This window comes from Heterodontus francisci, chromosome 2, assembly GCF_036365525.1.
Source record: "Heterodontus francisci isolate sHetFra1 chromosome 2, sHetFra1.hap1, whole genome shotgun sequence".
Taxonomy (NCBI): domain Eukaryota; kingdom Metazoa; phylum Chordata; class Chondrichthyes; order Heterodontiformes; family Heterodontidae; genus Heterodontus; species Heterodontus francisci.
The window spans coordinates 57823063-57850525 of NC_090372.1; the positions used below are offsets into that span (position 1 = coordinate 57823063).

Genomic DNA, 27463 nt, shown 5'->3' on the forward strand with positions numbered 1-27463 from the left:
CCCTGCCCACCGGCAGTCAAAATTCCACCCATACTATCACTTAAATTAACTCCTCATGGCCAATTAAGTCATGGAGTGTGAACTTTCAATACTAAATTGATCCTTTTGCAGTCACACAGAGAAGGAAAATTAAATTTTAATGTTCAACTATGTATTTAATATATGCCAGAATGAACAAATTCACTGGGGTTTAAAAAGTATTTTAGTAAAAGTATCTACATTTTAATTACTGGAAATATAAATACCATGCCAAAAATTGTAAAACGAAGGATATATTGTATTTTAGCCTGATAAAATGTAGAAAATAAAAATGTAGTTGTGTGCCTTGAGAATCTGAGTGCTTTGCAATCTAGTTGACTATTTCAATAACAGACCTATCCAGTGTGACTTATTAATACTTCAAAAAATAGTATCCTATTGTTCAAATGTTTGTACTCCGTACACACAGAAGCCTTGTGAAGTATGAATCAATACTCCGAATTACCTGTTATTCTTACAGATAGGGTGGATAGTGACAGTCTTTTTCCTCGGATGGTGATGGCAAACACGAGGGGACATAGCTTTAAGTTGAGGGGTGATAGATATAGGACAGATGTCAGAGGTAGTTTCTTTACGCAGAGAGTAGTAGGGGCGTAGAACGCCCTGCCTGCAACAGTAGTAGACTCGCCAACTTTAAGGGCATTTAAGTGGTCATTGGATAGACATATGGATGAAAATGGAATAGTGTAGGTCAGATGGTTTCACAGGTCGGCGCAACATCGAGGGCCGAAGGGCCTGTACTGCGCTGTAATGTTCTAATTCTAATTCTAATAATTTTAACTCTCAAATTTGTTAATTCTGATTGTTTTCTTGTATACTCTTTCAATGACATGAAAAGTTGCCATGAGACAAACGTGGAACTAGTCAATTTTCGGGCCTGGGGACAAGTACTTTCATTACAGTTGCAGAGATAAAAGATAATTCCTACTTAATTAGTCACCATATATGATTCAACATCCAGAAGGCATTTTTAAAGTAAAACCCCTACCCCAAGCCTTCTGCACTCCTCGACCTTCCTGCTGCTGTCCCAGGCTTGACTCCCTCTTAGATAAGCCTATAACTTCCCTTTGTGCCTTTCTTGGCATCCTCCATTGGCGCACTTGTTGCCACCTCCTTAACTCCTTACAACCAGCAAACCAAACTGCCTGTTACGGTCAAGTGAGGAGGGGTCAAAGGGCTTCCCTCTTTTCGCTCTCCTTGTTTGACCAGAACAGGTTTAATTCTTTCTGAAAGTGGATGTACTGGCCAATTCAGTAGGTGTTTAATTACATACTTGCTATGATCATAACAAGAACCAATCGGTCAGGTTTTCTTAAATTAAAAAAGGGAGGTGGAAGAGCAGATTGGGAAACAGATTTTGGAAAGGAGCAGAAGTCACAGGGTAGTAATTATGGGGGATTTCAACTTCCCAAATATTGATTGGCAACTCTTTAGATCGAATAGTTTGGATGGGGTAGTGTTTGTGCAGTATGTCCAGGAAGCTTTTCTGACTCAGTATGTAGACTGCCCGACCAGAGGGGAGGCAATATTGGATTTGGTACTAGGTAATGAACCAGGGCAAGTGATAGAGCTGTTGGTGGGCGAGCACTTTGGAGATAGTGATCACAATTCTGTAGCATTCACTGTGGTAATGGAGAGGGATAGGTATGTGCAACAGGGCAAGGTTTACAATTGGGGGAAGGGTAGATATGATGCTGTCAGGCAGGAACTGAGGAGCATAAGTTGGGAGCATATGCTGGCAGGGAAGGGCACGGTCGAAATGTGGAACTTTTTCAAGGAGCAGATAGTAGGGGCCATTGATAAGCATGTCCCTGTCAGACAGGGAAGGGATGGTCATGTGAGGGAACCGTGGTTGACAAGAGAGGTTGAGAGTCTTGTTAGGAAGAAGAAGGATGCGTATATAAGGTTGAGGAAAAAGGGCACAGGCATAGCTCTGGAGGGATACAAGATGGCCAGGAAGGATCTGAAGAAAGGGATTAGGAGAGCTAAGAGAGGGCATGAAAAATGCTTGGCGGGTAGGATAAAAGAAAACCCCAAGGCCTTTTACGCGTATGTCAGAAATATGAGGATGACTAGGGGGACCGTAGGTCCGGTCAAGGACAATAGCGGGAGACTGTGTGTTGAGCCGGAAGAGATAAGTGAGGTTTTGAATGAGTACTTCTCTTCGGTATTTACGAATGAGAAGGGGTGTATTACTGAAGAGGACGGTGTGAAACAGACTGGTAAGCTCGAGGAAGTGCTCGTTAGGAGGGAAGATGTGTTGGGGTTTTTGAATAACTTGAAGATAGACAAGTCTCCCGGGCCTGACGGGGTATATCCAAGGATGTTATGGGAAGCAAGGGATGAAATTGCAGAGCCGCTGGCAATGATCTTTTCATCTTCTCTGTTGACGGGGGTGGTACCAGGTGATTGGAGGGTGGCAAATGTTGTGCCCCTGTTCAAGAAAGGGAATAGGAACAACCCTGGGAATTACAGGCCAGTTAGTCTTACTTCGGTGGTAGGCAAGTTGATGGAAAAGGTGCTGAGGGATAGGATTTCTGAGCATCTGGAAAGACACTGCTTGATTCGGGACAGTCAGCACGGTTTTGTGAGGGGTAGGTCTTGCCTCACAAGCCTGACTGAATTCTTTGAGCAGGTGACCAAGCAAGTGGATGAGGGTAAACCAGTGGATGTGGTGTACATGGATTTTAGTAAGGCATTTGATAAGGTCCCCCATGGTAGACTTATGGAGAAAGTCAGGAGGCATGGGATAGTGGGGAATGTGGCCAGTTGGATTAAGAATTGGCTAACTGATAGAAGGCAGAGAGTGGTCTTAGATGGTAAATACTCAGCCTGGAGCCCAGTTACCAGTGGCGTGCCACAGGGATCAGTTCTGGGTCCTCTCCTGTTTGTGATTTTTATTAACGACTTGGATGAGGAAGTCGAAGGGTGGGTCAGTAAATTTGCAGATGATACAAAGGTTGGTGGAGTTGTGGATACCGAGGAGGGCTATTGTCGTCTGCAAAGGGACTTGGATAGGTTGCAGTGCTGGGCTGAAAAGTGGCAGATGGAGTTTAACCCTGAAAAGTGTGAGGTCGTCCATTTTGGAAGGACAAACACGAATGCAAAATACTGGGTTAACGGTAGGGTTCTTGGGCATGTGGAGGAGCAGAGAGACCTTGGGGTCTATGTGCATAGATCGTTGAAAGTTGCAACTCAAGTGGATAGGGCTGTGAAGAAGGCATATGGGGTGTTAGCGTTCATTAGCAGAGGGATTGAATTTAAGAGCCGTGAGGTGATGATGCAGCTGTACAGGACCTTGGTAAGGCCTCATTTGGAGTACTGTGTGCAGTTCTGGTCGCCTCATTTTAGGAAGGATGTGGAAGCCTTGGAGAGGGTGCAGAGGAGATTTACCAGGATGTTGCCTGGAATGGAGAATAAGTCTTACGAGGAAAGGCTGAACATTCTAGGCCTCTTCTCATTAGAACGGAGAAGGATGAGGGGTGACATGATAGAGGTTTATAAGATGATCAGGGGAATAGATAGGGTAGACAGTCAGAAACTTTTTCCCCGGGTGGAGCAAAGCGTTACAAGGGGTCATAAATTTAAGGTGAAGGGTGGGAGATATAAGGGGGATGTCAGGGGAAGGTTCTTTACCCAGAGAGTGGTCGGGGCATGGAATGCCTTGCCTGGGGAAGTTGTTGAGTCAGAAACTTTAGGGACTTTCAAACGGCTTTTAGATAGGTATATGGATAAAGGAGAATGATGGGGTATAGATTAAATTGTCCTTGACAGAGGACAAAGGATCGGCACAACATCGTGGGCCGAAGGGCCTGTTCTGTGCTGTATTTTCTATGTTCTATGTTCTATGTTAACTGTACCTAAACCAAACTAATAAAAATAATAAATAATGTGCCAACTTTCACTCACACACACACTCTGAAGGGTTCCACACACACAAGTAGGTTACAGAACGGGGAAAGGTAGATTGGTTGAGTTAGGGTCCGTAGAAAAAAAGTCTGTGGCATTTGGTGATTTGGCTGGTTTCTAGCTGAATTCGGTGGTCCTGAGGCTTTTTGTTTGAAGAGGTAGATAACTGGTTCAGTGGGTCTCTTGGAGACAGCGATGCAGATGATTTCCACCAAATGGGTTTCTGATTGTAGCCGGAGTATGCCGAATTGATCAGTCAACAGGCAGAATTTGAATGCTTTCAAGCTGGAATGGAGAGAGAGAGAGAGAGAGAGAGAGAGACAAACCCCCATTCGAGTCTGCACGTGTCAGAGTCCAGTTGCTTCTCCTCTTTCTGCTGCAGAAACACACAAGCTTAAAACCACAGATGGGGAGAGGCCTGTCACATGACAGTCACTCAGTCATTCAAACATAGCAGTTCGCAGTATTTCTCTCTTGCTAAAAAGAACAGGTAGTTCCTTTAAACTTCCTGGCTCGTAGTTCTTGCTGGGGCATGTGCAGACATTTCACCCCCCTCCTCACAAGCACTGATTACAGTGTAGGATACAGTGTTGAAAATGAGGTAGCCATCTTAAGCCGCCAACAAAGTCATCATTTTAGCTGGTCTTTTTAAAAGGTCTTGTAAAAAAAAAATTCAAATCTCCAGTCAGTGGATTCAACAAAGTACATTGACGTAACACTGCCCTATCCTACTTTCTCGCAGACATTCCCATCCAGCGCTCCCACTGGGGGATAATCTTTCCTACCTCTTTCCCACCCCACTCACTACTCCCAATGCTGACTGAGAACTCTGCCAACAGGTCAGCTATCACTGACCCTCTCCACATCACCCTTCAGAATGGCTCATTCACGTATGAACAAGGCCCTTGCCATCCATGAACTTATAGTGAATAATTGTATCGACATCATGGCCTGAACAGAACCTGGTTGAAGGATGATGACACCTTGCCCCTAAATGAAGCCTCCCTGCCTGACTGTAACTTCCACCACTTGTCCATCCAAACAGCCATGGTGGTGGTGTGGCTCCAATCACAAAATCATACCTTGGTCTGTCCCCCTGCTCCTCTGGAACTTTCTCTTCCTTTCAGCATCTCACCTCTCCAAAACCTTGAATGTGCTTTCGCCTCCCAAATCTGTGCCCATCTTTACTGAAACTCCATGTTTGAATCTCTCCAATCAGGTTTCCACCCCTGCCACAACAACAACTTATTTTATATAGCACCTTTAACATTATAAAACCTCCCAAGGCGCTTCCAAGGAAGTTATAAAACAAAATATGACACCGAGCCACATAAGGAGATATTAGGTAAGATGACCAAAAGCTTGGTCAAAGAGATAGGTTTAAAAGAGTGTCTTAAAGGAGGAAAATGAGGTCGAGCAGCAGAGAGGTGAAGGGAGGGTATTCCCAAGCTCAGGACTGAAGCAACTGAAGGCATGGACACCAATGGTGGAGCGATTAAAATTGGGATGCTCAAGAGGCCAGAATTAGAGGAGCGCAGATATCTCGCAGAGTTGCAGGACTAGAGGAAATTACAGAGACGGGGTGGGGGTGGCAAGACCACAGAAGGATTTGAAAGCAAGGATGAGAATTTTAAAATCAAGACATTGCTTGACCGGGAGCCAATGTATTCAGCAGCACAAGGATGGTAAGTCAATGGGACTTGGTACGAGTTAAAACACAGGCAGTAGGATTTTGGATGACCTCACGTTTACGCAGGGTAGAATGTGAGAGACCAGTCAGCACAGCATTGAAATAGTCAAGCCCATAGGTAACAAAGGTATAAATTAAGGTCTCAACAGCAGATGAGCTGAAACAGGAGCAAAGTTACAGAGATGGAAATAGGCAGTCTTTTGATGGCAAAAATGTGAGTTCGGAAGCTCATCTTGGGGTCAAATGTGACACCATGGTTGCGAACAGACGAGCTTAATATCAGACTGTTGCCAGGGAAAGGGATTAAGTCATAAGAGTTATACAGCACAGAAACAGGCCCTTCGTGTCTGTGCCGGCCATCAAGCACCTATCTATTCTAATCCCATTTTCCAGCACTTGGCCTGTAGCCTTGTATGCTATGGCATGTCAAGTGCTCATCTAAATACTTCTTAAATGTTATGAGGGTTCCTGCCCTTCAGACAGTGTGTTACAGATTCGAACCACCCTTTGGGTGAAAAGAATTTCCTCAAATCCCCTCTAAGCCTCCTGCCCTTTACCTTAAATCTATGCCCCCTGGTTATGGATCCCTCCGCCAAGGGAAAAAGTTTCTTCCTATCTATCCTATCAATGCCCCTCATAATTTTGTATACCTCAATCAGGTCCCCCCTCAGCCTTCTCTGCTCTAAGGAAAACAGCCCTAGCCTATCCAGTCTCACTTCATAGCTGAAATACTCCAACCCAGGCAACATCCTGGTGAATCTCCTCTGCAATCACATCCTTCCTATAGTGTGGTGACCAGAACTGTACACAGTACTCCAGCTGTGGCCCAACGAGCGTTTTATACTGCTCTATTATAACCTCCCTGCTCTTATATTCTATGCCTCGGCTAATAAAGGCAAGTATCCCATATGCCTTCCTCACCACCTTATCTACCTGTGCTGCTGCCTTCAGTGATCTATGGACAAGTACACCAAGGTCCCTCTGACCCTCTGTACTTCCTAGGGTCCTACTATCCATTGTATATTCCCTTGCCTTGTTAGTCCTCCCAAAATGCATCACCTCACACTTCTCAGGATTAAAATTCCATATGCCACTGCTCTGCCCACCTTACCAGCCCATCCATATCGTCCTGCAATCTAAGGCTTTCCCCTCCTCACTCTTCACTATTTACGACACCACCAATTTTCGCGTCATCTGCGAGCTTACTGATCATACCTCCTAGATTCACGTCTAAATCCAGGGAGGCAAGGGAAGAAATTGCTGGGGCCTTGACAGAAATCTTTGCATCCTCATTGGTGACAGGTGAGGTCCCAGAGGACTGGAGAATAGCCAATGTTGTTCCTTTGTTTAAGAAGGGTAGCAAGGATAATCCAGGAAATTATAGGCCGGTGAGCCTTACGTCAGTGGTAGGGAAATTATTAGAGAGGATTCTCCGGGTCAGGATTTACTCCCATTTGGAAACAAATGAACTGATTAGCGAGAGGCAGCATGGTTTTGTGAAGGGGAGGTCGTGTCTCACTAATTTGATTGAGTTTTTTGAGGAAGTGACAAAGATGATTGATGAAAGAAGGGTAGTGGATGTTATCTATATGGACTTCAGTAAAGCCTTTGACAAGGACCCTCATGGCAGACTGGTACAAAAGGTGAAGTCACACGGGATCAGAGGTGAGCTGGCAAGATGGATACAGAACTGGCTCAGTCATAGAAGACAGAGGGTAGCAGTGGAACGGTGCTTTTCTGAATGGAGGGATGTGACTTGTGGTGTTCCGCAGGGATCAGTGCTGGGACCTTTGCTGTTTGTAGTATATATAAATGATTTGGAGGAAAATGTAGCTGGTCTGATTAGTAAGTTTGCGGACGACACAAAGGTTGGTGGAGTTGCGGATAGTGATGAGGATTGTCAGAGGATACAACAGGATATAGATCGGTTGGAGACTTGGGCGGAAAAATGACAGATGGAGTTTAATCCGGACAAATGTGAGGTAATGCATTTTGGAAGGTCTAATGCAGGTGGGAAGTATACAGTAAATGGCAGAACCCTTAGGAGTATTGACAGGCAGAGAGATATGGGCGTACAGGTCCACAGGTCACTGAAAGTGGCAACGCAGGTGGATAAGGTAGTCAAGAAGGCATACGGCATGCTTGCCTTCATCGGTCGGGGCATAGAGTATAAAAATTGGCAAGTCATGCTGCAGCTGTACAGAACTTTAGTTAGGCCACACTTAGAATATTGCATGCAACTCTGGTTGCCATACTACCAGAAGGACGTTGAGGCTTTGGAGAGGATACAGAAGAGGTTTACCAGGATGTTGTCTGGTCTGGAGGGCATTAGCTATGAGGAGAGGTTGGATAAACCCGGATTGTTTTCACTGGAACGACGGAGGTGGAGGGGTGACATGATAGAGGTTTACAAAGTTATGAGTAGCATGGACAGAGTGGATAGTCAGAAGCTTTTTCCCAGGGTGGAAGAGTCAGTTACTAGGGGGCATAGGTTTAAGGTGCGAGGGGCAAAGTTTAGAGGGGATGTGCGAGGCAAGTTCTTTACACAGAGGGTGGTGAGTGCCTGGAACTTGCTGCCGGAGGACGTGGTGGAAGCAGGTACGATAGCGACGTTTAAGAGGCATCTTGACAAATACATGAATAGGATGGGAATAGAGGGATATGGTCCCCGGAAAGAAGGATTTAGTTTAGGCAGGCATCAAGATCGACGCAGGCTTGGAGGGCCAAATGGCCTGTTTCTGAGCTTTACTGTTCTTTGTTCTAAATCATTAATGTACACTACAAACAGCAAGGGTCCTGTGGTACACCACTGGTCGCAGGCTTCCACTCACAAAAACAACCGACGACCATCACCCTCTGCTTCCTGCCACTAAGCCAATTCTGGATCCAATATGCCAAATTGCCCTGGAACCCATGAGCTCTTACCTTCTTAAACAATCTCCCATGCGGGACCTTATCAAAAGCCTAACTGAAGTCCATGTAGACTACATCAACTGCCGTACCCTCATCTACACATCTAGTCACCTCCTCGAAAAATGCAATCAAGTTTGTTAGACACGATCGTCCCCTGACACAGTCATGCTGACTATCCCTCTCCAAGTGGAGATTAATCCTGTCCCTCAGAATTTTTTCCAATGGTTTCCCTACCACTGATATTAGACTCACTGGCCTGAAATTACCTGGTTTATCCCTGCTACCATTCTTGAATAACGGTACCACATTCGCTGTCCTCCAGTCCTCTGGTACCTCTCCTGTGGCCAAAGACGATTTGAAAATTTGTCAGAGCCCCTGCAATCTCCTCCCTTGCCTCACAGTGGCGCAGTGGTTAGCACTGCAGCCTCACAGCTCCAGCGACCCGGGTTCAATTCTGGGTACTGCCTGTGTGGAGTTTGCAAGTTCTCCCTGTGTCTGCGTGGGTTTCCTCCCACATGCCAAAGACTTGCTGGTTGATAGGTTAATTGGCCATTATAAATTGCCCCTAGTATAGGTAGGTGGTAGGGAAATATAGGGACAGGTGGGGATGTGGTAGGAATATGGAATTAGTGTAGGATTAGTATAAATGGGTGGTTGACGGTCAGCACAGACTCGGTGGGCCGAAGGGCCTGTTTCAGTGCTGTATCTCTGAACAAAAAAAGAATAAAAAGAATAAAATCCCCCTCCCTGATCTCTACACCTACATCGTCCTTCTCCATAGTGAACACAGATGAAAAGTAATCATTTAAAACCTCACCTATGTCCTCCGGCTCCACGCACAGACTGCCACTCTGGTCACTAATGGATCCTACTCTTTCCCTGGTTATCCTCTTGACCTTAGTATACTTATAAAATGGCTTGGGATTTTCCTTTATCTTGCCCGCTAATGTTTATTTATGCCCCCTCTTCGCACTCCTAATTATTTTTTTTTAAGTACCCCCCTGCACTTTCTATACTCGTCTAATGCCTCTGCTGTTTTCAGCGCTTTGAATCTGTCATAAGCCTCCTTTTTTTTCCCTTATCCAATCCTCTATATCTCTTGACATCCAGGGTTCCCTGGACTTGTTGGTCCCACCTTTCACCTTAACGGGAACATGTTGACCCTGAACTCTTATTATTTCCTTTTTTGAATGACTCCCACTGGTCTGATGTAGACTTTCCTACAAGTAGCTGCTCACAGTCCACTTTGGCCAGATCCTGTTTTATCGTATTGAAATCGGCTTTCCCCCAAGTCAATACTTTTATTTCCGGTCCCTCTTTGTCCTTTTCCATAACTGCCTTAAATCATAGAGAGTTATGGTCACTATCCCTGAAATGCTCCCCCACTGTCACTTCTACCACTTATCCGGCTTCGTTCCCCTGGATTAGCTCCTTCTCTTGTAGGACTTTCTACGTACTGGCTCAAAAAGCTCTCCTGTATGCATTTTAAGAATTCCGCCCCCTTTAAGCCTTTTGCACTCAGATGATCCCAGTTGATATTGGGGAAGTTGAAATCCTCTACTATTATTACCCTATTATTTTTTACACCTCTCTGAGATTTGCCTACATATCTGCTCCTCTATCTCTCCCTGACTGTTTGGAGTCAGTAGTAAGGGAACAGAGTTTGCAACGGGAACTGAAAACAATGGCTTCAGTCTTCCTAATATTTAATTGCAAAAAATTTCTGCTCATTCAGTACTGGATGTTGGATAAGCGGTCTAATAGCAGGGATAGGCACCAACATGTTGCACCATGGATATTTGATAAAATTATTGACACAGCCACAGAAATGGGGGTAATAAATCGGTATATAAAGTGTATAGCCAACCTAATGCCATCAAAACACAGTCCAATTTAAAACACATTTCTCCCTATTTAGTGAGATACCTGGCATTGTTTTAGCTTTCACAAGTAGTCAACGTCTGCCCGCACACTTGATGAGCAATGCAGAGAATTTGGATAGATGTCCATCTGTCAGGAGTGATCTGGATTTCTTTCTCTCTCTCTCTCTCCACCCCTCTCCCCTTCTGTCCCCTCCCTCTCCCGCTTCTTTACCGCTCTTCCCCAACACCCCTCACTCTCCCCCCATGCAACACATTGCCGCTCAGCGCTGGCCACGTGCTCTGAGGGAAACCAGTGTGTTTGGAGAGCTGAGAACGTGGACTGGCTGCCGAAATTAAAAAAAACAGTTTGCTCTGGCTCAAAGAAGTCTCTCCTTTCCAGTTCTATCATTGCTTTCCTGTGTGCTATCCTATCTGTTCTACTCACACCAACACTCTCCATGGCTGATTCTGCAGGTTGGACACGAGCAGGGAGCAGCTGATTGACGGCTCCAGTCTTCCCAGAAAGTCCCACCTCCCCTGCGGTCCGATTGGATGGAGGTTCACGGGCAGGCAAACCATTCGCGCTTTTGATTGGCGGGCCGGACACAAAACTTTGGCAGGCTGTCGGAACTAGCCCAATGCCCCGATCCTTTGTAATTACTTTCGCTCCTGATAATTATAATTGTCTTGCTGCAAGCCTTTAAACTTGTGTTTTAAAATAAACTAGCCATGAAGTTATTTTAAAAAACAAGTTTAGAGGCTTGGAGCAAGACAAATAAAATTACCATGGACCTCAAAATTTTTACCATGGACACTGGTGTCCATGTATGGACACATTGCTGACCCGTCTGATAGTTTCGCAACATTGGAGGAGTCGAGAGGTGGTGATGAGGTAGAGCTGGCTGCCGTCAGCATACATGCCACAGTACCGAAATGGCTCTCATCAAAGTCACGAATGACATATTATTTGACTCAAACTGTGGCAAACTATCCCTCTTTGTCCTATCTGTAGCATGTGACATGGTGGATCACACCATCCTCCTCCAACACCTATCCTCCTTCATCCAGTTGGGCGGCACTGCCCTTGTCTGGTTCCATTCTTATTTATCCAGTCGTAACCAGAGAATCCCCTGAAATAGCTTCTCTTCTCAGTTCTGCAGCATTACCTCTGCAGTACCCCAAGGATCTACCCTAGGCTTCCTTCTATTTCTCATCTACATGCTATGCCTCGGCAACATCTTTCGAAAATACATCATCAAGTTCCCCTTGCATGTTGATGACACGCAGCTCTACCTTACTACCACTTCCCTCAAAGCCTCCACTGTCTAAATTGTCAGACTACTTGTCCAACATCTAGTACTGAAAAAGCAGAAATTTCATCCAATTAAATATTGGGAAGATCAAAGCCCCTGTCTTCAGTTCCCTGACATAAACTCCAGTTCCTCTCCCTGGCAACTGTCTGAGGATAAACCAAACTGCCCACAACCTTGGTGCCATATTTGACCTCAAGATGAGCTTTTCACCACAAATCTGCACGAAGACTGCCTGCCCCACTTCCGTGACTTCACCCGACTCTGCCTCAGCTCACATGATGCCAAAACCCTCATCCATACCATTGTTACCTCTGGACTTGACTAGCCCAAAGCACTCCGAGCTGGCCTTCTATCTTTCACCCTTCATAAACTTAACCTCATGCAAAACTCTGCTGTTCATATTCTAACTCGCACCAAATCCAATCAACCCATCACTCGGTGCTCACTGACCTACACTGGCTTCCAGTTGAGCAATGCCTCGAGTTCAAAAATATCCTTGCCTTCAAATTCCTCCATAGCCTTGCTCCTCTCAATCTTATACCCTCCTCCAGCACTACAACCCTTCGAGATATCTGTGCTCTTCCAATTCTGGACTCTTATGCATCACTGATTTTAACTGGTTCACCATTAGCAGCCGTGACTTCAGCTGTCGAGGCTCTAAGCTCTGGAATTCCCTGCCTGAATCTCTCCTTCATCCTTGAAAACACTATTTAAAACCTACCTTGTTGGCCAAGCTTTTGGTCATCTGCTCTTGTCATAGAGTTATACAGCACAGAAACAGGCCCTTTGATCCATCGTGTCTGTACCGGCCATCAAGCACCTAATCTATTCTAATCCCATTTTCCAGCACTTGGCCCGTAGCCTTGTATGCTCTGGCGTTTCAAGTGCTCATCTAAATACTTCTTAAAGGTTCCTGCCTGTACCATCTCTTCAGGCAGTGTGTTACAGATTCCAACCAGCCTTTGGGTGAAAAAGGTTTTCATCAAATCCCCTCTAAACCTCCTGCCCCTTACCGTAAATCTATGCCCCCTAGTTATTGATCCCTCCGCTAAGGGAAAAAGTTTCTTCCTGTCTATCCTATCAATGCTCCTCATAATTTTGTATACCTCAATCAGGTCCCCCCCTCAGCCTTCTCTGCTCCAAGGAAAACAACCCGAGCTATCCAGTCTCTCTTCATAACTAAAATGCTCCAGCCCAGGCAACATCCTGGTGAATTTCCTCTGCACACTCACCAGTGCAATCACATCTTCCTATAGTGTGGTGACCAGAAGTGTACACAGTACTCCAGCTGTGGCCTAACTAGCGTTTTATACAGCTCCATCATAACTTCCCTGCTCTTATATTCTATGCCTCAGCTAATAAAGGCAAGTATCCCATATGCCTTCCTAACCACCTGATCTACCGGTGCTGCTGCCTTCAGTGATCTATGGACAAGTACACCAAGGTCCCTCTGTACTTCCTAGGGTCCTACCATCCATTGTATATTCCCTTGCTTTGTTAGTCCTCCCAAAATGCATCACCTCACTCTTCTCAGGATTAAATTCCATATGCCACTTCTTCGCCCACCTTAGCAGCCCATCTATATCGTCCTGTAATCTAAGACTTTCCTCCTCACTATTTACGACACCACCAATTTTCGTGTCATCTGCGAACTTACCATACCTCCTATATTCACATCTAAATCATTAATGTACACTACAAACAGCAAATAGCTTGTATTTCCTTATGTGGCTCTGTGCCAAATTTTGATGGGTATCACTCCTGTTAAGCACCTTGCGACGTTTGGCAACGGTAATGGTGGTATATAAATGCAAGTAGTTGTAAAAACAATGAAGAATTTAAATGATGAGGTTGCTTAAAACTTTAAACACTAATGTAGAAGCTGCTGAACATGAACAACTGATTAATCAGCAACTGGAAGAGAATGATTAGCTCCATCTGAAACGGTAACCTTTCATCAGAGTTCAAACTTCTGCGCTCCAGTGAACAGTCACACCTGAAATACTTTCTGATCAGCCACATCCTAACTGCACAAGACAGAATTTCCATCCTCATTCTGGAGAGCGGGCATTCCAGCTTCCATTAATTGTACTTACAAGCAGCTTGTGTTTGTAGATATATTTACTCCTCCCATTGGAATCTTTTATTTCTTTGCTGAAGACGAGTGACATTTCAAACAGGAAGAGGTGTCTCTCTCGGCCTTTACGGATCAAAGATTTAGGATCCCACACTTGGAAGGATTCTTGGAGGATCAGCTCTCCCTGGGATTCCAGATTTTCATCAAAGCCTAATGACAACAACAACTCTTTCATATTTTTTCTTTAAGATCCAAGAACAAGTCATTCCCTTCACATTCTGATTTTGCTAAAAAAGGCCTTTGTGCAAATATTCTGATCAATCAGTCCTTCATGAGTGCGCCTTTGCATTAAACACAATGAACAGAGTGCAGATTGCAAGCTGAGTGTGGAGATTCGAGTTTGGTGAGTGGGGATTTTAAGTGTTGCTATCTTTATAAAAGTCTGGTCTGCAGTCAGTATTTAACTGGGACTTACCCTCTAGTTAAAGTAGGGGTAAGCAAGTAAAGTAAGCTTCGTATATTCATGGGCAGGGATAACAGGCTCTACTACAGAGTAGCTGATTAGTTAAGCAGTTGACCAGTCTAATCTGGTTTCTGCAGTTCCAGCTTTGAAAGGTATAAATAGGTCTGGGTGCAGCCTGTAAAAGGTGTGCAGATTGCAAGCTGAGTGTGGAGATTAGAGTTTGGTGAGTGGCGAGGTCAGTGAAGTGATGCTCCATTTTTTGACTTTTTTCACCCTCCAGTATTTGGTTCCTCCTTCAGTGCAGGGGAAGGAGCTGTTTGGTGAGTAGCTGGTAAGCTATTCTACTTATAATAGATAGTCCGTAAAGATAAGGTATGGCAGGGCAGCTCTGCCGAGTGGAATGTACATGCCTGTGGCATGTGGGAAGTCATGGACGCACCATGTGTCCTAGACAAGCACATCTACAGGAAGTGTCACCAGCTGCTTGAGCTCCGGGTTTCAGAACTTGAGTGGCGGCTGGAGTCACTGTTGTGGATCCACGTGGCGGAGGACTACGTGGATAGCATGTTTAGGGAGGTGGTCACACCACAGGTTAGGAGCATGCAGCCAGATAGGGAATGGGTCACCACCAGGCAGTTTAAGAGAACCAGGCAGGTAGTGCAGGAGTCCCCTGATATAATCTCACTCACTAATTGGTTTTCCGTTTTGGATACTGGCGTGGGTGATGGTTCCTCAGAGGAGTGCAGTCAGAGACACGTATGTGGCACCACAGGTGGCTCAGCTACACAGGAGGGGAGGAAGAGGAGTGGAAGAGCAGTAATGATAGGGGATTCGTTAGTTGGGGCAACAGACAGGCGTTTCTGCAGCAGTAACCGTGACTCCAGGATGGTGTGTTGCCTCCCTGGTGCCAGGGTCAAGGATGTCACAGAGCGGCTGCAGGACATTCTTCTGGGGGAGGGTGAACAGCCAGAGGTAGTGGTCCACATTGGTACCAATGACATAGGTAAGAAGGGGGATGAGGCCCTGAAAGCAGATTTTAGGGAGCTAAGAAGGAGATTAAAAAGCAGGACTTCAAAAGCAGTAATCTCAGGATTACTCCCAGTGCCACATGCAACTGAGCATAGGAATAGGAGAATTAAGTGATTGAACACGTGGCTGGAGAACTGGTGTAAGAGGGAGGGCATCAGATTTCTGAGACATTGGAATAGTTCTGGGGCAGGTGAGACCTATACAAGATGGACGGGTTGCATCTTAGCAGGACTGGGACGAATATCCTCGCAGGGAGATTTGCTAGTGCTGTTGGGGAGGGTTTAAACTAAATTGACAGGGGGATAGGAACCTGAGAGGGAACTCAAATTGGAGGGAAGCAAAACTGGTAACTTGTCAGGGGTGTGGGACCAGGAGCAAGTATCAGAGAGGAATACCAAGGTGCACAGAATACTGGGGGGCATAGAGAGCATGAGAGTAGGGAACAGTAAGTTATTAGGTGGGGTCAGAGTAAGGGAGAAAGTAATAAAGTTTGAATCAGGGTTAATATATGTATGTGAATGCACGGAGTGTGGATAATAAGACTGGTGAGGTACAGGCGCAGATTGCATATGGAAATATGATGTTGTGGCTATCACAGAGACCTGGCTCAAAGAAGGGCAGGACTGGGTGTTAAATATTCCTGGATAAAAGGTGTTCAGGGAAGATAGGAAAGGGAAAAAAGGGGGGAGGGGTGGCAGTATTAATTAAGGAGAGCATTGCAGTGCTGGAGAAAAAGGATGTCCCAGAGGGGTTGAGGACAGAATCAATTTGGCTAGAGCTAAGGAACAAAAAAGGTGCTGTTACATTGCTCGTTGTTGTCTATAAGCCACCAGCTAGTAGGAAGGACGTGAAGGAACAAATCTGCAAGGAAATTACAGAGAGCTACACAAATTATAGGGTAGTTATAATGGGGGACTTTAATTATCCAAACACAGACTGGGATAAGAGTAGTGTAAAGGACAGTGAGGAGCAAGAGTTCCTAGAGTGTGTTCAGGAAAATTTTCTACAACGGTATGTTGCTAGTCCAACGAGAAAGGAGGCACTGATAGACCTGGTTCTTGGGAATGTCGTGAGCCAAGTGGATCAAGTATCAGTAGGAGATCATTTAGGGGATAGTGATCATTGTATTATAAGGTGTAGGCTGATTATAGAAAAGGACGAAGAGCAATCCAGGGTAAGAATAATTAACTGGGGGAAAGCCAACTTCAGTGGAGTAAGAATGGGGTGAATAAATTGGAGTCAAAACCTGGCAGGAAAATCAGCAGATGAACAATGGGCTACCTTCAAAGAACAGACAGTTTGGGCACAGTCAAGGTATGTTCCCTCGAAGGGGAAAAGTAGGACAAACAACTCCAAAGCTCCCTGGATGGCAAAAGAGGTAGATATTAAGATAAAGAAGAAAAAGTGTGCTTATGACAGATGCCAGGTAGAAAATACTGATGCCAGGCTGAATATAGAAGGTCTAGAGGGGAAGTGTAAAAGCAAATAAGAGAAGCAAAGAGACAGCATGAAAAGAGACTGGCAGCTAACGCTAAAGGAAATCCCAGTTTTCTACAGGTATATAAATAGTAAAAGGGTGGTAAAAGGAGGAGCGGGGCCAATTAGGGACCAGAAAAGGGATTTAAACATGGAGGCAGAGTGCATAACTGAGGTATTAAATTAATATTTTGCATCTTTCTTTACCAAGGAAGATGATGCAACCCAGGCAATGTTGAAAGAGGAGATAAGTCAGAGACGAGAGGGCTTTAAAATTGATAAAGAGGAAGTATTAGATAGGCTGTCTGTACTTAAAGTGGATAAAACACCAGGACCAGATGAGATGCATCCAAGGATACTGAGGGAAGTGAGGGTGGAAATCGCAGAGGTACTGGCCATAATTTTTCAGTCTTCCTTAGACTTGGGGGTGGTGCAAGAGGACTGGAGAATTGCAAATGTTACACCCTTGTTCAAAAATGGGTGTAAGGATAAGCCCAGCAACTACAGTTTAACTTTAGTGGGGGGAAAACTTCTAGAAAGAATAATTCGGGACAAAATCAACAGTTACATGGACAAATACAAGTTAATAAGGAAAGCCAGCATGGATTTCTTAAGGAAAATCATGTTTAACAAACTTGCTGGAGTTTTTTGAGGAGGTAACAGAGAGGGTTGATGAGGGCAATGCTGTTGATATGGTGTACATGGAGAGACAATATAGAATAAAGGGTACAATTCTAAAGGGGGTGCAGGAGCAGAGGGACCTGGGTGCATATGTCATTGAAGGTGCCAGGACAGGTTGAGAGAGCAGTCAATAAAGAATACAGTCTCCTGTGCTTTATTAATAGGGGCATAGAGTACAAGAGCAAGGAAGTTATGTTGAACTTGTAAAAGACACTTGTTCGGTCTCAGCTGGAGTAATGCATCCAGTTCTGGGTGCTGCACTTTAGGAAAGACATGAGGGCATTGGAGAGAGTACAAAAAATATTCACAAGAATGATTCCAGATATGAGGAACGTCAGTTATGAAGATAGATTGGAGAAGTTAGGAGTGTTTCCCTGGGAGAACAGAAGGCCGAGAGGTAATTTGATAGACCTATTCAAAATCATGAGGGGTCTGGACAGAGTAGAGATAGAGAAACTGTTCCCATTCGTGAAAGGATTCGCAACGAGAGGGCACAGATTTAAAGTAATCGGCAAGAGGGGCAAAAGCGACATAAGGAAAAACTTTTTCCCGCTGCGAGTGGTTAAGATCTGGAATGCGCTGCCTGAGGACGTAACGGAGGCAGGTTCAATTGAAGCATTCAAAAGGGAATTAGACAGTTATATGAAAAGGAAGAATGTGCAGGGTTAGGGGGAGAAGGCAGGGGAATGAAACTCAGGGAATTGCTCATTTGGAGAGCCAGTGCACACATGATGGGACGAATGGCCTCCTTCTGCATTGTAATAAACCATGGATATTTATATGGACTTCCAGAAGGCATTTGATAAAGTCCTACATAAGAGACTGTTAACTAAGGTAGAAGCCCGTGGAGTTGAGAGCAAATTATTTACATAGTTAGGAAGTTGGTTGAGTGGTAGGCGACAGAGAGTGGGGATAATGGGTAAGTACTCTCATTGGCAGGATGTGACTAGCAGTGTCCCTCATGGATCTGTGTTGGGGCATCAATTATTCACATTATTCATTAACAACTTGGATGATGGCATAGTAAGTCATATATCCAAATTTGCTGATGATACAAAGTTAGGCAGCATTGTAGACAGTCTAGATGACAGCATAAAATTGCAAGGATATGGACAGACTAGGTGAATGGGCAAAACTGTGGCAGATGGATTTCAATGTGGGAAAGTGTGAGGTTATCCATTTTGGACCAAAAAAGGATAGAGCAGGGTACTTTCTAAATGGGAAGAGGTTAACTACAATGGATGTGCAAAGAGACTTGGGGGTTCAGGTGCATAGATCTTTAAAATGCCACGAGCAAGTGCAGAAAATAATCGAAAAGACTAAAGGCCTTTATATCTAGAGGATTGGAGTATAAAGACACAGAGGTTATGCTGCAGCTGTACAAAACCCTGGTTAGACCCCACTTGGAGTACCGTGAGCAGTTCTGGGCACCACATCTTAGGAAGGATATACTGGTCTTGGAGAGAGTGCAATGTAGGTTTACAAGAATGATACCTGGACTACAGGGGTTAAGTTACGAGGACAGATTACACAAATTATGCCTGTTTTCGCTGGAATTTAGAAGGTTATTGGGTGATCTGATCGAAGTCTTCAAGATATTTAGGGCGGCACAGTGGCGCAGTGGTTAGCACCGCAGCCTCACAGCTCCAGGGACCCGGGTTCGATTCCTGGTACTGCCTGTGTGGAGTTTGCAAGTTCTCCCTGTGTCTGCGTGGGTTTTCTCCGGGTGCTCCGGTTTCCTCCCACAAGCCAAAAGACTTGCAGGTTGAAAGGTAAATTGGCCATTATAAATTGTCACTAGTATAGGTAGGTCGTAGGGAAATATAGGAACAGGTGGGGATGTTTGGTAGGAATATGGGATTAGTGTAGGATTAGTATAAATGGGTGGTTGATGTTCGGCACAGACTCGGTGGGCTGAAGGGCCTGTTTCAGTGCTGTATCTCTGATCCCAAAAAAAATAATATTAACAGGAAAAGACAGGCTAGATAAAGATAAACTATTTCCACTGGTTGGAGATTCCAGAACTAGGGGGCATAGTCTAAAAATTAGGGCCAGACCGTTCATGAGAGACGTTAGGAAGCACCTCTTCACGCAAAGGGTGGTAGAGGTTTGGAACTCTCTCCCACAAACAGCTGTTGAAGCTCGAACAGTTGTTAACTTTAAATCTGAGATAGACAAATTTTTGTTAAGCAAAGTTATTAAGGGATATGGGCCAAAGGCAGATATATGGAGTTAGGCTGCAGATCAGCCATGATCTCATTGAATGGCGGGACAGGCTCGAGGGGCTGAATGGCTTACTCCTGTTCCTATCTTGCTATGTTCCTATGTAATGATTCTGTGAACAGGTTACACACAGCATTTGTTTCTAAATGGCATGGAAGTCTGTTTTACTGTAGAACAGAAGGAATTTTGCTATGGCTTTAAGTGTTTTATTTCCTTAACAAGCTTAATACCTTCAAGTATAAAACCTGGTTAAATAAGACAACTTTCAAGTATTTCATACAATTCAATTTTTACTTTGAGATATTAACTCAATATAGGCACCTGAACATAAAATGAAAAATATATGATCTCTTTTGACCAATTTCTTAATAATTTTGAAATTGTGTTCAATTGTAAATAAAAAGCACACCTTCTAGCATGCTGAGATGCATGGCATCGTTGGCTCGTTTTGGCACGCTCAGCATCACTTCCAGGCCATCTTTAATTTCTCCCTTTCCTTCTTCACAGCATGTTAACAGCTCCTACAAGTTAACAAACCAATGCAGAACTCAGATTTATTGCTATTTAGAAACCTTCATGAAAGTGGAGACACAGAAAGTCTCAACAGATCTAGTTCCACTGAATGACATCATTTTTGATTTATTGTGTCATGCAGGCCCCCACCTGCCAAGAATTAGGCACATTAATTTTTCCACATGCACATTAAATTTCAAACTGTTGCTGGGGAGAAGAGAAGGCCCTTGGCTGGAAAGACATTTTTGCATATTAACAGACAGTGTTTGTAGACAAAGGACCATTCCCTGGCACACAAAGCCAGAAGTGGTTATACTAGTCCGTCACTTGACTACCCTGCTGGCCAACTTGGGAGTTAGAAATTGTAGAAACAGTGTCTGAACTGTCAGAAAGCTGAATGCTCTTGGACTGAAGCAGACCTCCTCTCCTGTCTGCTCCCATCTCTTTCTCACAAAACTGAATCCACTGAAGACACATGAACCCCAAGAGAGAAAAGACTCCTACAGCCAAAAAGGTTTAAGAAGAATACTGGGCCCCAATGAAAAGCAAGATCTCCCTACAACCAAGGACTCTATATAGTGAGCTCGAACACCCGTAACAAAAACTCTTCAGCTATTGCTTCAAACGTTTCCACTTTATTTTTCTTCTGCACTTTTCTGTCTCTATTTGCATGTGTGTATCGCGTGGGCGCGTCGTGTATCCATAGGCGTCAACCAAATTAGAGTATAAATTTAATAAAATTTCACTTTTCTTCTTTAAACCTGAAAAAAAACCTGTTGTGCTGGTTTCTTTGCCTTATAATTGGAAAGCAGTGGAAAAGGATTCACCAAGGGGGAGCTGAAAACACAGTATGTTTAAAAATTAAACCCTGTTACAGTAGGACCAGGTGAAAGCTGAAAGGGAACCCTAGACCTCTTTCTCACCTGGTCGTAACAACTGAAAGTCCAGGCAGCAGTACAAACACACAAAAGAGGTATGCTGATATTGCAAAATAGGGTATTTAGTTCTGAAGTGCATTCTAATAAAGCACAGCTGCCCATCTGTAGATGGAATATGCAGACCCATTACTCACATAAACGATTAGACACGCTATATTTGAAGCTCCGCAAAACAACTGGTTAGTCCTGTCTTAAGACATTCCCAAAGGTTACTTTTTCCTACCTTTAAAAGCAGCTGATATTTAGTTATTCGCTGTACAGGTTTGATAAGATAGGAAGAGATTGAGTTGGCCAGTCCATGACGATGTTGTATTTCCTATTTTTAAAAAAAGTATTTTTAGACTGCAATAATCATATAGTAGTTAATACTACAAAGATAGAAAAAATGTAATAACTCTCAGGTAAGACAATTTCTTAGGTACAAACAGCTCTCACTGCCTCCAAATGTTTGATAGCTGAAAATCTGTATTGAGAAAACCCGCATTGCTGTTGGTACATCTTCTAGAAACACTGGGGTTTAAATTCAACATCGTTGTTCCCAATTTCCAGGTGTAAAGTTGGTGCAATGGTAACCAATTTAACAGGGCAGAGGCCTGCACCTGATCTGCATAGCTTTTAAGGGACCTTTGGTTTTCAGGCAGTTCTTTCCGAGCTGGCATGCCATTGCTGCTCAAATGCTGAGATCATGCCCAATGTTGGATGCCCTCCAATTTCTACCCCATTTTTTTGTTGATTTATGACAAGTTTAGCACTGATGTGCTTTTTCATTTTAAAGCACTGTAGCCCATGTTATTGCTGCAAGGGTGGAGGGGGAATTAAGGATATAGACCACACTGAAACCCATGGATCAAAGTTCCGTCTAGCAGACAATGATCTTACAATGTCTATGGTTCTCCCTCTCTCCCACTTCATGGTACTGCGTTTCCAATCCTAATGAAGCCACTTTGGGAAAGTGACAGCTAGAGGCAAGTTTTTCACCATGAGGGGAAAATATTAATGGAACAGTTTTTACCTTTAGGTAGCATTATTAGACCACAGGGCAGGTTGCCTGCCTATCTGTAACATAGGAACAGTAGGCTATTCACCACCTCGAGCCTGTTCTCCCTCCCCCCCCTCCCCCCCACCCCACCACCCAAGGTTGATCACAGTTGATCAGTATCTTAACTCCATCTGCTTTCCTTGGGTTCAAAACACTCAATATCCTTGGTTAACAAAAATCACTCTCAGTTTTGAAATTTTACTGAAAGGAAGTTAAAATATTACTAAGAATGACCATCATAAGCAATGGGAACAGGGAGGGTTAAAAAGCACCATGCCTATAAATGGTACTGACATCAAAGTATGCTCCTGCATGCTCCAGTATGAGCTGGGTAGAGTCTGGCTTGTTCCTACAGTATGTTACGTACATCTGGAACTTGTCAGCCTGTTTGGGGGAAAGAAAAATGACAAAGTCACAAACCATATCCTTTTGCTTCATTCATCAAATTTTGAAGGAATGTTAACATCTGGACCATCAGTTTACATGGGAAAAATAAAATTAAACAAAAATCATTTGTTAATAACTGTTCAGACAATAAAATGCAGAGACAAGCCAAGCATTTCAATTTTAAAAAGTAATGACTTTTAAATGTGACTTAATGGTGAGGGAAGAGTAGAGAGACAGACAGCTATGACGTACACCTTCACACTGGTCACCTTTTACATAGGAAATCAAGCAGCATCCCTTCGTATGGGTCGGGACAGAAAAAGGAGAATTTCAGATTTTTCAAAAGCATGTGCATTGCATTTTGGCAAGTTTGTTTTGAAGATATGCATACAGTACATACACGAAGAGCCAATGTTGCCAACTAACTTACCCCATTCCCTTTCATGGTCACATAAACATCACAGCAGAATACACTCTTGCCTCTGAGTCAGAAGGTTGAGGGTTCAAATCCCACATAATCTAGACTGACATTCCGCTGTTGGAGGTGCTATCCTCTCGGATGTCTGTCATCGCAGGCCGACGCAAAAGTTCCCAAGGCACTATTTTGAAGAGCAGCAGCGGAGTTCTCTCTGGTGTCCTGGCTAATATTTATCCCTCAGCCATCATCATTAAAAAAATTACCTGGTTATCATCACATAGGCATTGTGGGACCTTGGCTGTAAAATGCTTTGCTACATCCTGAGGTTGTGAAAGATACTATATAATACTAGATACTATATACTATATGTTGGTGTGGTCCTGATACAATAACTTGCATTTATATAGCAGCTTTAACATAGTAAAATATCACAAGGTGCTTCATAGGAATGATTATCAAACAAGATTTGACACCGAGCCACTTGAGAATATATGGGACCGATGCTGAATTATTGGTCAGAAATAAGTTTTAAGGAGCAACGCAATGAGGTAGAGAGCCGGAGAGGTTTAAGAAGGGAATTGCAGAGCTTAAGGCCTGGGCAGCTGAAGGCACGGCTGCCAATAGTGCAGTGAAGAAAATCAGGGATGTGCAAGAGGCCAGAACTGGAACTACACAGTGTCACGCAATCCAGAAGTGCGATTATACAAATTATGGACTAACTCTGACAAGTTATGAAAAACTGACTTTGTCTTAAAAAAAAATGAACTTTATTTTAAAAAGTGAACAATGGTCCAAAAAGGTCACCAAAGAAAAAAGGGACTGGCCTTTTTTGTATTCAAAACTGTCTGACAAAGACAAAGAACAAATCTTCAAAACTAAGAGGTGTCAACTGCACCCCATCCGAAAATTATTCCAGAATTGAATGTCTTCTTCTGAAACAAAGAAGGTGTGAAGTAGCCACGCCCTGGGCCATTGTGTGATCACCATGGGGAAGAGATGAGAATGTTTCATGCCAGGAATTGGCAACTTTAAAAAAAGACAGCCAGAGAGAGAGATAGAGAAGCAACATCCTAACAGCTTGTGTTCCAGCCAAGCCAGTAGGCATGTGCCCTGCTGCAGAATCCTACATCTACATTATTCGGCACTGAGAACTAGAAATGACTCACCGTCTTCAACTGAACCTTCAATCAAGAGAGAAATCTATAATCATCTCAGGCCTGCACCCATCGAGAACTTGATTTCCAAGAAAATTCTCCTGCCACTAAAAGTCACCTTCCTTTTTTCCTTCTCTATCTGTCTCTTGTGTATGTGCGTGCGTGAGCGAATGTGTGAGTGGATGCACTTACGACAATTTCAGGTTAAGGTTAAACAATTGATTTTCTGTTTTTTAAAACCTACAGGAAAACCTGTTGTTGCCTGTTTATTTGAGAAATAAAACACCAAGGGGCTAAACCCTAATAAAAATACACTTGTTGCGATCAGGTAGGGAGTTGAACAGTGGGAACCACCCACATCACACTACGTGGCTGTAACAACAGAGATATGACGGTTGCAGGGCTGGGGAAGGTTATACAGATAGGGAGGGATGAGGCCATGGAGGGATTTAAAACATGGCGGAAAATTTTAAACTCATGGCTTTGCCAAATGTGAGCCAATGTCGGTCAGCGAGCACAGGGGTAATGGGTGAAAGGGACTTGTTGCAAGGTAGGGTATGGGCAGCCGAGCTTTGTTTATATAGGGTCCAAGGTGGGAGGCCAGCCAGGGAACTACTGGAATATTAAAGTCTAGAGGTAACAAAGGCTTGGTCAAGGGTTTCAGCACCAGTTGAGTTGAGAAGTGGAGTCAGGTGATATTTTGGAGGTGGAAGTAGGCAGTCTAAGTGATGGAGAGAATATGGGGATGGAAACTCAGCTCAGGTTCAAATGGAACATAAAAAACACCAGAAATAGGTGGAGTAGGCCGTAAAGCCCTCTGAGCCTGCTCTGTCATTTAGTAAGATCACGTTTGATCTTCAATCTTAGCTCCTCTTTCCGGCTGATCACCATATTCCTTGGTTCCTTTAGAGACCAAAAATTTATTGACCTCAACCTTGAATATATTCAATGACTGAGCATCCACAGTCCTCCCGGTAGAGAATTCCTAAGATTCACAACCCTCTGAGTGAAGAATTTTCTCCTCATTGCTGTCTTAAATGGCTGACACCTTATCCTGAGACTATGCCCACAAGTTCTAGAATCTTCAGCCAGGGAAAACAACCTTTCTACCCTGTCAAACCCTCCAGAATTTTCTATGTATCAATGAGATCACCTCTTATTCTTCTATACTCCAGAGAGTACAGGCAAATTCTACTCAATCTCTCCTCTGAGGACAACCCTGTCATTGCAGGAATCAATCTAGTGGACCTTTGTTGCATGCTCTCTAACACAAGTATATTCTCCTTCAGGTACAGAGACCAAAACTGTACACAGTACTCCAAGTCATGCAGCAAGACTTCGTTACTTATGTACTCCAACCCCCTTGCAAATCGGACGCCAATGGTGCAAACAGTCTGGTTCAGCAGCAGACAGTGGGCAGGGAGAGAGATGGAGTCGAAGACAATGGCGTTGGTCTTCCCAATATTTAGTTAGGACACACACAGAACAGGAACAATATTTAATTTCTGATTCGTTAGCTGATCTCAGTCCCTGCAGGTCTGCGGACAGTGGACTGAAAATCAGCTACTGTTCCCCTTCAAATTATTATTTGGTGAATTGTGCTGAAAAGCGTGCATGTAAACATCAGGTGAAAATAAAGGCAGACACTCTTTGTCTAGCTTCACACAAGATGAATAGTCACTTGGATGAGGTATCAGAGAGCTGCTACTGCTTATAAAAGTTAATCCAAACAATGAATGACTGTTGAAGTGGGGAAAAAAAACATTTTGAACAAGCAAGGGCATTTGCAGGATGCCAAACCGGAATCATACTGCTAGGGGGTTGGACAGAGCAGTGGTTAGTGACCGTAACTCAATTTCCAATCATTAACAGTTAAGACCGTCACTGTTACTGACCTCATCTCCTCTGGAGATCTTCCCTCATGGCTTCCAACCTCACAGATCTCCAACTCCAAACAGCCCGCTTCTACCTCTTTCCGAAAATCTACAAACAGAACTGCTTCAGAGATCTATCGTTTCAGTCTGTTCTTACCTGTTCTTTACCCTGACTCTACTGTTCTCCCACCTACATCTGCAACTCTTTCAAAGCCCTCCGCCACTTGAACAGTTTCCAGGTCCTAAAATTAAACAATAGGCGTCCAATCTCTTCACAACTCCATTCCCAACCAGGACAGTCTGAAGGCTTTCCTTTCTTTCTTGAATGGAGGCCCAACCAGTTCCAAACCACTACCACCCTCCTCCACCTGACGAAACTTGTTCTCACATTGAACAGTTTCTCCTCTAACTCCACTCACTTCCTCTAAATAAAGGGTGTTGCTATGGGAACTCATGAGTCCCCAGCTATGCCCTTCTTTCTTTAGTACATATAATTTAGTATACTGCATTCGCCACTCACGATGTGGTCTCCTCTACATTGGAGAGATCAAATATAGATTCTGTGACCACTCTGCAGGAACATCTTTGTTCAGTCCACAAATGTGACCCAAGCTTACAGCAATTTAATTCTCTGCTCCACTCCAACGCTATCCTTGGCCTACTACACTGTTTCACTGAAGCTCAAGGTAAGCGCAAGGAACAGCACCTCATCTTTCAAAGAAGCATTTTATAGCCTTCAGGACTCAACACTGAGTTTAACAATTTCAGATCGTAACCTCTTTCTCACGTTTTGTGTGTTTTTTTTTCCTTTATTCGATTTTGGGATGGCCACTCACAGAATGGTTACAGTGCAGAAGGAAGCCATTCGGCCCATTGTGTCCGCACTGGCTCTCCGAAAGAGCAACTCCCTCAGTTCCATTCCCCTGCCTTCTCCCCGTAACCCTGCACATTCTTTCTTTTCGAATAACTGTCTAATTCCCTTTTGAATGCTTCAATTGAACCTGCCTCCACCACGTCCTCAGGCAGCGCATTCCAGACCTTAACCACTTGCTGCGTGAAGAAGTATTTCCTCATGTCACTTTTGCTTCTCTTACCAAACACTTTAAATCTGTGCCCTCTCATTCTCGATCCTTTCATGAGTGGGAACAGTTTCTCTCCATCTACTCTGTCCAGACCCCCTCATGATTTAGAATATCTCTATTAAATCATCTCTCAGCCTTTCTTCTCCAAGGAAAACAGTCCTAACTTCTCCAATCTATCTTCATAACTGAAATTCCTCATCCCTGGAACCATTCTCGTGAATCTTTTCTATACTCCCGCCAATACCCGCATGTCTTTCCGAAAGTGCGGCGCCCAGAACTGGACGCAATACTACAGCTGAGGTCGAACTAGCGTCTTATACAAGTTCAACATAACTTCCTTGCTCATGTACTCTATGCCCCTATTAAAAAAAGCCCAGGACACT

The 27463-nt window shown here is 44.0% G+C and overlaps 1 protein-coding gene across 4 annotated transcripts in view; it reads right to left on the reverse strand.

Annotated features, from left to right (window-relative positions):
• LOC137384483 (triple functional domain protein) overlaps positions 1 to 27463 on the reverse strand; it is an 873575-nt gene that overhangs the window by 259530 nt on the left and 586582 nt on the right. For all 4 annotated transcript variants that reach the window (XM_068058645.1, XM_068058631.1, XM_068058625.1 and 1 more), the window contains 4 exons: positions 22460 to 22549; positions 21350 to 21442; positions 20085 to 20196; positions 13823 to 14013 (listed from right to left, as the gene is read on the reverse strand). In XM_068058645.1, coding sequence (XP_067914746.1) covers positions 13823 to 14013; positions 20085 to 20196; positions 21350 to 21442; positions 22460 to 22549 — 486 coding nt within the window. The remainder of the gene's footprint in view (positions 1 to 13822; positions 14014 to 20084; positions 20197 to 21349; positions 21443 to 22459; positions 22550 to 27463) is intronic.